Consider the following 11714-nt stretch of genomic DNA (forward strand, 5'->3'; position numbering starts at 1 on the left):
CCGTCCCCACTATAACCCGTCTCTCTCTCTCCGTCCCCACTATAACCCGTCTCTCTCTCTCCGTCCCCACTATAACCCCGTCTCTCTCTCTCCGTCCCCACTATAACCCGTCTCTCTCTCTCTCCTTCCCCACTATAACCCGTCTCTCTCTCTCCGTCCCCACTATAACCCGTCTCTCTCTCTCCGTCCCCACTATAACCCGTCTCTCTCTCTCCGTCCCCACTATAACCCGTCTCTCTCTCTCCGTCCCCACTATAACCCGTCTCTCTCTCTCCGCCCCCACTATAACCCCGTCTCTCTCTCTCCGCCCCCCACTATAACCCCGTCTCTCTCTCTCCGTCCCCACTATAACCCGTCTCTCTCTCTCTCTCCTTCCCCACTATAACCTGTCTCTCTCTCTCCGTCCCCACTATAACCCGTCTCTCTCTCTCTCTCTCTCTCTCTATCCCCACTATAACCCATCTCTCTCTCTCTCTATCCCCACTATAACCCGTCTCTCTCTCTCTCTCTCTCCGTCCCCACTATAACCCGTCTCTCTCTCTCTCTCCGTCCCCACTATAACCCGTCTCTCTCTCTCTCTCCGCCCCACTATAACCCGTCTCTCTCTCTCCGCCCCCACTATAACCCGTCCTCTCTCTCTCTCTCTCTCTCTATCCCCACTATAACCCGTCTCTCTCTCTCTCTCTCTCTCTCTCTCTCTCTATCCCCACTATAACCGTCTCTCTCTCTCTCTCTCTCTATCCCCACTATAACCCATCTCTCTCTCTCTCTCTCTCTCTCTCTCGATCCCCACTATAACCCATCTCTCTCTCTCTCTCTATCCCCACTATAACCCATCTCTCTCTCTCTCTCTATCCCCACTATAACCCATCTCTCTCTCTCTCTCTATCCCCACTATAACCCATCTCTCTCTCTCTCTCCGTCCCCACTATAACCCGTCTCTCTCTCTCCGCCCCCACTATAACCCGTCTCTCTCTCTCTCCGCCCCCACTATAACCCGTCTCTCTCTCTCTCTCTCCGCCCCCACTATAACCCGTCTCTCTCTCTCTCCGCCCCCCACTATAACCCGTCTCTCTCTCTCCGCCCCCACTATAACCCGTCTCTCTCTCTCCGTCCCCACTATAACCCGTCTCTCTCTCTCCGTCCCCACTATAACCCGTCTCTCTCTCTCTCTCCGTCCCCACTATAACCCGTCTCTCTCTCTCTCTCCGCCCCCACTATAACCCGTCTCTCTCTCTCTCGCCGCTCCCACTATAACCCGTCTCTCTCTCTCGCCGTCCCCACTATAACCCGTCTCTCTCTCTCATCCCCACTATAACCCGTCTCTCTCTCTCTCTCTCTCCGTCCCCACTATAACCCGTCTCTCTCTCTCTCTCCGCCCCCACTATAACCCGTCTCTCTCTCTCTCGCCGCCCCCACTATAACCCGTCTCTCTCTCTCGCCGTCCCCACTATAACCCGTCTCTCTCTCTCATCCCCACTATAACCCGTCTCTCTCTCTCTCTCTCTCCGTCCCCACTATAACCCGTCTCTCTCTCTCTCTCCGTCCCCACTATAACCCGTCTCTCTCTCCGTCCCCAGGTGCCGGCGCCAGCCCCAACCATCAGATCCACACTGGGAGTAAACGTAAGAAGCTGGCCAACGTCGACAGCGTCTTCAACAAGTTTGGAGAGGAGGAGGCAGACGAAGCGCCTCGTAAACGTAAGCTGGTTCCGCTGGACTACGGTGAGGACGATAAGAGTTTGGGTCTGGACGGGGCAGAGGTACCTGGAGGGAAAGGAGGACAGAACACAGAGGAGAAACGAAAACACATCAGGAGTCTGATTGAGAAGATTCCTACGGCCAGACCGGATCTGTTCAACTACCCTCTGGACTGGACTGCTGTGGACTCGGTAAGGAGGATTTTTAAAATTTATTTTACCTTTATTTAATGAGGCAAGTCAGTTAAGAACAAATTCTTATTATCAATGACGGCCTAGGAACAGTGGGTTAACTGCCTTGTTCAGGGGGCAGAACGATATATTTGTACCTTGTCAGCTCGGGGATTTGAACTTGCAACCTTTTGGTTACTGGTCCAACGCTCTAACCACTAGGCTACCCTGATGATGATGATGATGATGAGGAGGCAGGTCGGCACCCCAGAGCTCTGGTGTGGGTCAGTTGGTAATAGCGTGACGATAGGCAACGCTAAGGAGTGGTTCAAATATCCTGCAGGCTTCACACACACTAACAAGTCCCATGGGTTCTGGTCCTCTGTAGATAACATCATCTACTCCTTGACACCATTTGGTCAACTGGGAATTGTGGAAGAACTAGTAATTCTCTGTAAATCACGGCATGTCTGAAACCTTGTTCTTCCCGTCTCAGACCCTGATGGAACGTCGCATCAGGCCCTGGATCAATAAGAAGATTATAGAGTACATCGGAGAAGAGGAAGCTACGCTAGTCGATTTCGTCTGCTCTAAGGTTAGTTAGAAACTGATTGAGTGGGAGAGAGAATGATTGTCAGAGGAAACATGACATTGTTTTCTTTACCTTGTAAGAAGTTTATAGACAAGGTATGACTGCAACCCGATGCGTTTGTTTAGTTTTACCTGGTCACTGTTTTCAAACACTTATGTTTTTAGCATTTATGGCACAAATCCAATGTACCTATACCACTGAGTTTACAAAACATTAGGAACACCTGACATGGGGCATGGACTCCACAACGTGTCGAAAGCGTTCCTCAGAAATGCTGGCCCATGTTGACTGGATGTTCTTTGGGTGGTTGATCATTCTTGATACACACGGGGACACTGTTGAGTGTGAAAAACCCAGCAGCGTTGCAGTTCTTGTCACAAACCGGTGCGCCTGGCATCTACTACCATACCCTGTTAAAAGTCACAAATCTTTTGTCTTGTCCATTCACCCTCTGAATGGCACACAGACACAATCTATGTCTCAAGACCTAAAAACCCTTCTTTAACCCGTCTCCTTCCCTTCATCTACACTGATTGAAGTGGATGATTTAACAGGTGACATCAACGAGGGATCATATCGTTCACCTGGATTCACCTGGTCAGTCTATGTCATGGAAAGAGCAGGTGTTCCTAATGTTTTGTACACTCAGTCTATGTTTGTCAATGGTACCAATATGTCATTGTGGGGGGCGAACTACTCCTTTACCTTAAAGCTATAGTACATTGTAAAACGGAGACTACTCCTTTACCTTAAAGCTATAATACATTGTAAGACTGGGACTACTCCTTTACCTTAAAGCTATAATACATTGTAAGACTTGGACTACTCCTTTACCTTAAAGCTATAATACATTGTAAGACTGGGACTACTCCTTTACCTTAAAGCTATAATACATTGTAAGACTTGGACTACTCCTTTACCTTAAAGCTATAATACATTGTAAGACTGGGACTACTCCTTTACCTTAAAGCTATAATACATTGTAAGACTTGGACTACTCCTTTACCTTAAAGCTATAATACATTGTAAGACTGGGACTACTCCTTTACCTTAAAGCTATAATACATTGTAAGACTTGGACTATTCCTTTACCTTAAAGCTATAATACATTGTAAGACTGGGACTACTCCTTTACCTTAAAGGTATAATACATTGTAAGACTTGGACTATTCCTTTACCTTAAAGCTATAATACATTGTAAGACTGGGACTACTCCTTTACCTTAAAGGTATAATACATTGTAATACGTGTCATAAGCATGTAACTATGTTTCCACTGTAGTATTCTGTTCTTCACATTGGCCGTGGAAGTAGTGATGGGACACAGTCAGGGGTAGTGAGGGGACACAGTCAGGGGGATTGACGGGGACACAGTCAGGGGTAGTGACGGGGACACAGTCAGGGGTAGTGACGGGGACACAGTCAGGGGTAGTGACGGGGACACAGTCAGGGGTAGTGACGGGGACACAGTCAGGGGTAGTGACGGGGACACAGTCAGGGGTAGTGACGGGGACACGGTCAGAGGTATTGAGGACCCGTTGTCTCTGCGTGTGACGTATTCCCAGAGACAGTCAAAAGGTATTTGAGGACCCGTTGTCTCTGCGTGTGACGTATTCCCAGAGACAGTCAAAAGGTATTTGAGGACCCGTTGTCTCTGCGTGTGACGTATTCCCAGAGACAGTCAAAAGGTATTTGAGGACCCGTTGTCTCTGCGTGTGACGTATTCCCAGAGACAGTCAAAAGGTATTTGAGGACCCGTTGTCTCTGCGTGTGACGTATTCCCAGAGACAGTCAAAAGGTATTTGAGGACCCGTTGTCTCTGCGTGTGACGTATTCCCAGAGACAGTCAAAAGGTATTTGAGGACCCGTTGTCTCTGCGTGTGACGTATTCCCAGAGACAGTCAAAAGGTATTTGAGGACCCGTTGTCTCTGCGTGCGACGTATTCCCAGAGACAGTCAAAAGGTATTTGAGGACCCGTTGTCTCTGCGTGTGACGTATTCCCAGAGACAGTCAAAAGGTATTTGAGGACCCATTGTCTCTTGTGTGTCACGTATTCCCGTCTTCTACACCTGCATTACTTGCTGTTTGGGGTTTCAGGCTGGGTTTCTGTACAGCACTTTGAGATATCAGCTGATGTAAGAAGGACTTAATAAACAAATTTGATTTGATTTGGTCTTCCGTGGTGTTTTACCAGCTTGTTGTCTCCTCAGGTGATGTCTCACGGCACACCGCAAGGGATCTTGGATGATGTTGCCATGGTGAGTTAAATAATAGATTGTTCCTATGACCATGTTTAAAAATCACAATCTTATAGGCTTATTAACCAGTTTACGGTTCATATGTTATTAAAATGTAAACCTACATTTGAGTAAGTTATAAATCTAAGTTTGTTCTCGTCAACAGTGCAGTACTCTAGACATAACGTGTGTTAGTAAGAGACGACACCACTAACTGATTTATTGTTACCTGCAGGTTCTGGATGAGGAGGCAGAGGTGTTCATCGTTAAAATGTGGAGGCTGTTGATCTACGAAACGGAGGCCAAAAAGATTGGTCTGGGGAAATGAAGACTAGTACTACTACAGTACTACTATCTAGTACTACTACAGTACTACTGCTGTCAGGGACAGTTTTTCCTCCGGCTCCCAAGTCTCTCTTTATTTCTCTTGACTGATCACACGGACACCTCTCACTCACTAGGGTGTTGAGACTATGAGCATGGGCCTATTACCAGTCCCCAACCCCCCCTCTATCCCCCACAACCCCCTTCTATGCCCCAACCCCCCTCTACCGCTCCCCCCAAAAGATCTCTTTTAAATAAGTATAAACTTCCCAGAGTCAATACGTGTTAGAAGCACCTTTTGGCGGCGATATACAGCTTTGTCTTTCTGGGTAAGTCTCTTAAGAGCTTTTCACACCTCGATTGTACAATATTTGCCATTATTCTTTTTAAATATATTCAAGCTCTGTCAAGTTGATTGTTGATCATTGCTAGACACCCGTTTTTCAAGTCTTGCCATAGATTTTCAAGACAATTTAAGTCAAAACTGTAACTAGGCCACTCAGGAACATTCTATGTCTTCTTGGTAAGCAACTCCAGTGTATATTTGGCCTTGTGTTTTAGGTTATTGTCCTGCTGAAAGGTTAATTTGTCTCCCAGTGGCTAGTGGAAAGCAGACTGAACCAGGTTTTCCTCTAGGATTTTGCCTATTCCGTTTATTTTTTATCCTAAAAAAACTCCCACATTGACTACCACTCTTCATATTTTCAAGCATGGTGGTGCCTGCATCATGTTATGGGTATGCTTGTCATTGGCAAGGCTGTGTTTGATTTTCCCCAAACATAACGCTTTGTAGTCAGGACAAAAAGTACATTTCTTTGCCACATTTTTGCAGTCTTACTTAAGTGCCTTGTTGCAAACAGGATGCGTTTTAAGGAATATTTTTATTCTGTACAGGCTTCCTTCTTTTCACTCTTGTCATTTAGATTAGTGTTGTGGAATAACTACAATGTTGTTGATCCATCCTCAGTGTTCTCCTATCACAGCCGTTAAACTCTGTAACTGTTTTAAAGTCACTATTGGCCTCATGGTGAAATCCCAGAGCGGTTTCCTTCCTCTTCAGCAACTGAGTTAGGAAGGACGACTGTATCTTTGTAGTGACTTGGTGTACTGTCATCCAAAACCTAATTAATAACTTCACCATGCTCAAAGGGATTTTCAATGTCTGCTGTTTTTATTTTTTACACATCTACCCATCGGTTGAAAAACCTCCCTGGTCTTTGTGGTTGAATCTTTGCTTGAAATTCACAACTCGATTGAGGGACCTTACATATGTGTGGGGTATAGAGTTGAGGTAGTTATTCAAAAATCATGTAAACAATTTTATTGAACACGGAATTAGTCCATGCAACTTTATGCGTTTAAAAAAAAAACGTATTTCGGCTTGCCATAACAAAGTGGTTGAAGACATTGATTCAAGACAACTTTAAATTCATTAATAAAAATAAAAAAACATTAAAAAAAAATCCACTTTGACATTATGGGATATTGTATGTAGATCAATGGCACAAAATCTCAATTGAATCTATTTTAAATTAAGGCTGTAAACACAACAAATTGTGGGGAAAATCAAGGTGTGTGTGAATACTCTCTGAAGGCTCTGTATCGGTCTCCTTGGTACTGTCTGATGGAGGATTTGCTCCACCGTGGGATCTAATGAGAAAATGAAAGAAGCTTTTTTTTTTTTTTTTTTTTTTTAAATGAAGTGTGCAATTTATCTTAAAATTTGAACATGTGGAAATGTGATGTCAGAACTGGATGCAATTATTTCGTTTTCTGTTTTCCGCTAAGGATAGTAGGAGTGAGAGAGGATATTTTTGGGGGAGAGTGTAGTTTCAGGAGTGAGTGAGAGAGAGAGAGAGAAAATGTGTTTATTTATTCCAAGAAAAGATGAACCACCATTTGGCTTTATAACAATCAGCTGAAATGTTTTTATATTTGTAAATAATAGTTTTTTTTTTGCATGTAAAAATCAGTGAACAGTTAACAGTCGGTGAAGAAAAGGAATCAGAATGTATGTTTACATGGAATACACGACCAGTCAAAAGTTTGGACACATCTACTCATTCCAGGGTTTGTCTTTATTTGAGAGAACGACTGTTGGAAAAGCATTCCAGGTGAAGCTGGTTGAGAGAATGCCAAGAGTGTGCCAAGCTTTCATCAAGGCAAAGATTCTCAAATATAAAAATATATTTTGATTTGTTTAACACTTTTGGTTACTACATGATTTCATGTATTATTTCATAGTTTTGATGTCTTCAAAAACTTTTGACTGGTACTGTACGTTGCGTGGGCGGTGTTAAGAGGCACGATCAGCAGAGCCAATATGATTTAACTCTGTCACTCAGGTCCCAACTGGAGGGATCCCTGGCAGTCAATGATGAGGAAGTCACATGACCTCAGAAACTGAGGAAGAGAGTACAAAGGGAAGATCTCAATTCCATACTCCTCGTGTCCCCTCTCTTCGTCTCCTTCTCAAAAGCCATTGGAGGAGAAGGTCAGAGGGGAAGAACCTCTGGCTTTCTCATCCAATGGGTTTTGAGAAGGAGACGAGGAGAGGGGACGTGAGGAGTATGGAATTGAGATCTTCCCAAATAATTCAATATTCTCCCAGGACACATTAGCAGTAAGCAAATAGGCCATACCACTCACAACCACTAGAGGACATACTAAACCTGAGACTGGTGTTCTACCACTCATAACCACTAGAGGTCAGGCTAAATCTGACTGGTGGTACTACCACCCATAACCACTAGAGGTCATACTAAACCTGAGACTGATGTACTACCACTCATAACCACTAGAGGTCATACTAAACCTGAGACTGGTGTACTACCACTCATAACCACTAGAGGTCATACTAAACCTGAGACTGGTGTACTACCACTCATAACCACTAGAGGTCATACTAAACCGGAGACTGGTGTACTACCACTCATAACCACTAGAGGTCATACTAAACCTGAGACTGGTGTACTACCACTCATAACCACTAGAGGTCATACTAAACCGGAGACTGGTGTACTACCACTCATAACCACTAGAGGTCATACTAAACCTGAGACGTTATGATCACCCACCTCAGTGTGACTTGGAGATGGGATTTTAGAATGTGATGACACCTGTATTTTCCACTCAAATCATTTGTTCAGGAACCAGTGATGAAGTCGCCCACTTTTCCTCCCGATGCTTCAATGGAAGTGTAAGTTTAACCTTCCATTAGTTAACTGGTTGTAATGTCTCCTCAGGGTCCCCAGACATCTCTACTATAACAACACTAGTCTAGTTAAACCCTCCATTAGATAACTGGTTGTAATGTCTCCTCAGGGTCCCCAGACATCTCTACTATAACAACACTAGTCTAGTTAAACCCTCCATTAGATAACTGGTTGTAATGTCTCCTCAGGGTCCCCAGACATCTCTACTATAACAACACTAGTCTAGTTAAGCCCTCCATTAGTTAACTGGTTGTAATCTCTCCTCAGGGTCCCCAGACATCTCTACTATAACAACACTAGTCTAGTTAAACCCTCCATTAGATAACTGGTTGTAATGTCTCCTCAGGGTCCCCAGACATCTCTACTATAACAACACTAGTCTAGTTAAACCCTCCATTAGATAACATAACACTAATCCGTAAGGGTGATGGAGATCCTAAATGTGAAGTTTTAAAGTATTCCCCTGCATCCCAAATGCCACCAAATTCCCTTTATAGTGGACCAGGGCCTTTAGGGAATGGAGTGCCCTATTTTGAACCAGGGCCTATAGGGAAGCCATTTATGATACAGATCATGATCAGTAAGGAGAAGCGTTGAAATATTTGTTGTGTTTTCTTAATCAGTGGAAAGCTCACACACATCTCTCTCGACCGACCGACCGACCGACCATGAATGAGTTCCAGGCTCTCCCTTTTACAATCACCTGGTCTACAACAGCAACACAAACCTGTACTGGTACCGCTGGACCGCTGTAGAGGGGTTTAGACTGCTGTTCACACCAGTAGGAGCAGGGATTGTGGATCCAGTCAGTGTAGATGGGTTCAGGGTCAATAGACCAGAGGGTGATCGTGAGTCTGGAACAATCTGCTTTCAGGTCTGTCTGGTACTGTGCAGCCAGAACCCACAGTATGACAGATCAGACAGGGTTCTGTACAAAAACCCACCAACACAACCAAACATTAAGACACCAAGAGACAGAATGTCACAGCACCACACCATCATTAGGACTCATTAAGACACCAAGAGACAGAATGTCACAGCTCCACACCCTCATTAAGACACCAAGAGACAGAATGTCACAGCTCCACACCATCATTAAGACACCAAGAGACAGAATGTCACAGCTCCACACCCTCATTAAGATACCAAGAGACAGAATGTCACAGCTCCACACCATCATTAGGACTCATTAAGACACCAAGAGACAGAATGTCACAGCTCCACACCCTCATTAAGACACCAAGAGACAGAATGTCACAGCTCCACACCCTCATTAAGACACCAAGAGACAGAATGTCACAGCTCCACACCCTCATTAAGACACCAAGAGACAGAATGTCCCAGCACCACACCCTCATTAAGACTCATTAAGACACCAAGAGACAGAATGTCACAGCTCCACACCCTCATTAAGACACCAAGAGACAGAATGTCCCAGCACCACACCCTGTCAATGGCCTTCTGGGCCATGATGAAACAGCATGTTTAGATGTGTTGGTGTTATTGACTAGTCTTAGTACCAGTCTCTGTAGCTAACGTTCCTCTCCTTACCGCTTCTTGTCTTCACCAAATACAATGACATGGAGTACAGGGAGTGGATTAGCTAAAGAGACTGGTACCCAGGGTAAATCAAGATTGGTACCCAGGGTAAATCAAGACTGGTACCCAGGCTAAATCAAGATTGGTACCCAGGGTAAATCAAGACTGGTACCCAGGCTAAATCAAGACTGGTACCCTGGCTAAATCAAGACTGATACCCTGGCTAAATCAAGACTGGTACCCTGGCTAAATCAAGACTGGTACCCTGGCTAAATCCAGACTGGTACCCTGGCTAAATCAAGACTGGTACCCTGGCTAAATCAAGACTGGTACCCTGGCTAAATCAAGACTGATACCCTGGCTAAATCAAGACTGGTACCCTGGCTAAATCAAGACTGGTACCCAGGCTGAATCCAGACTGGGACCCAGGCTGAATCCAGACTGGGACCCAGGTTAGCTATTTAGTCAGTGATTATAGGTACCGTCTTCTTCTACAAGTTCCATTGCTATTACAGTCATCAGAGATGGAGCTGTAGGAGTCTCAGAAACCTCGTTCTTCCACAACGCTACATGGAAAAGCAGAATGAACAACAAAACACTGTACAAGAGAGATTACACTACTTGTCATTTCTTTACAACAGATTGAACAAAACAGCTGTGTATGTGACGGTGACAACATGTGACTCAGAAAGCTCTCTGGGCCGTGTTATGGCAGTTGACATAGGAATGGGACATCATCTGTGACTGTTGTGTTTGAGGAGAGGAGGGGAGAGGAGGAGAGGGGAGGAGAGGAGGAGGGGAAGGGGGAGAGAAGGGGGAGGAGAGGAGGAGGGAGAGGGGGAGGTGAAAGGAGGGAAGGGGGAGAGGAGAGGGGGGAGGGGAAAGGGAAACGAGAGGAGAGGAGGGGAAACGAGAGGGGAAGGAGGAGGGGAGAGGAGAGGAGAGAACTGCAGGTGTGTGTGTTGAACACTGGGTTGGGTGAGGTTGTGGTGAGATGGAAGGCTGTTTCTCAGCATCCTGCCTGTGCTTCAGCGCGTTCTCTCCGTCACCACATCCTCTCCTCGGCTGTCTCTCTCTCTACCTCCACCCCTGCAGAGCTGCAAGGCTCCAGGGCTCAGTTTCACAACAACCACTAACACACACCACCCCCACTCTCTATGCAATGAAGGGAGCGTCTATTTCCTGTTATAAGGTAGAAATACAGCTTTGTGATAATCACCACACTGTTGCTGCCCCAGACCATAAATGTATTTAGCAAAAAGGACAATTTCTAACTTATACAGACATTAAACTTGCAGACATCAACTTAAAATGTTGAACTGCTGTGAATGTAGCCTGAAACTTCCTTTTGACTCAGAGTGGGAAATATGATCTGAGCCAGATAAACCATATCTGGGTCACACATAACTTTTCCTCTTGAGTGTATAGGCCATGACACCCATGATGCACTGCAACGCTGCAGAGCATCATGGAAACGTCCTCTCTGTGTGGGCAGGAAGTGGTGAGTTTCTCAGAAACAGGTGTGATACAGACACACAACAGAATGAAAATAACTGAACAAAACATCCTCCCTTCATGGAAAGGATGAAGCTACAGTTGAAATCAAAACTGTGTAGAGAGTTTCTGCTCCAACGAGCTTTGAGTAAATCAACCCCCTTGTGATGGATTCAATTATAAAAATGTGTTAATTTGACAGTGTCTATTTTCAGATGAAATTATATACATTTGTTAATTTGACAGAGTGTCTATTATTGTCAGATGAAATTATATACATTTGTTAATTTGTCTATTATTGTCAGATTAATATCATACAGATTTCAAGACTGGCCAATCACGCATTCCACATTGTAAACAAACAAACGTGGGCCACCGCTGCTTAATTAAATGATATAAACTTGTTAATTAATTTGACAGTCTACTATTGTCAGATTAAATGA

General features: G+C 44.8%; 1 protein-coding gene across 4 annotated transcripts in view; it reads left to right on the forward strand.

Annotated features, from left to right (window-relative positions):
- Positions 1 to 5540, forward strand: part of LOC106611484 (RNA-binding protein 25) — a 50281-nt gene extending 44741 nt beyond the window's left edge. The window contains exons 15-18 of one of the 4 annotated variants that reach the window (XM_045723754.1): positions 1581 to 1891; positions 2367 to 2465; positions 4673 to 4720; positions 4935 to 5540. In XM_045723754.1, coding sequence (XP_045579710.1) covers positions 1581 to 1891; positions 2367 to 2465; positions 4673 to 4720; positions 4935 to 5027 — 551 coding nt within the window. In that variant the 3' untranslated portion in view covers positions 5028 to 5540. The remainder of the gene's footprint in view (positions 1 to 1580; positions 1892 to 2366; positions 2466 to 4672; positions 4721 to 4934) is intronic. The other 3 variants (XM_045723752.1, XM_045723755.1, XM_045723753.1) reach the window with 3 other exon arrangements.
- The last annotated feature ends 6174 nt before the right edge of the window (positions 5541 to 11714 follow it).

This window comes from Salmo salar, chromosome ssa09 (genome assembly GCF_905237065.1).
Source record: "Salmo salar chromosome ssa09, Ssal_v3.1, whole genome shotgun sequence".
Taxonomy (NCBI): Eukaryota; Metazoa; Chordata; class Actinopteri; order Salmoniformes; family Salmonidae; genus Salmo; species Salmo salar.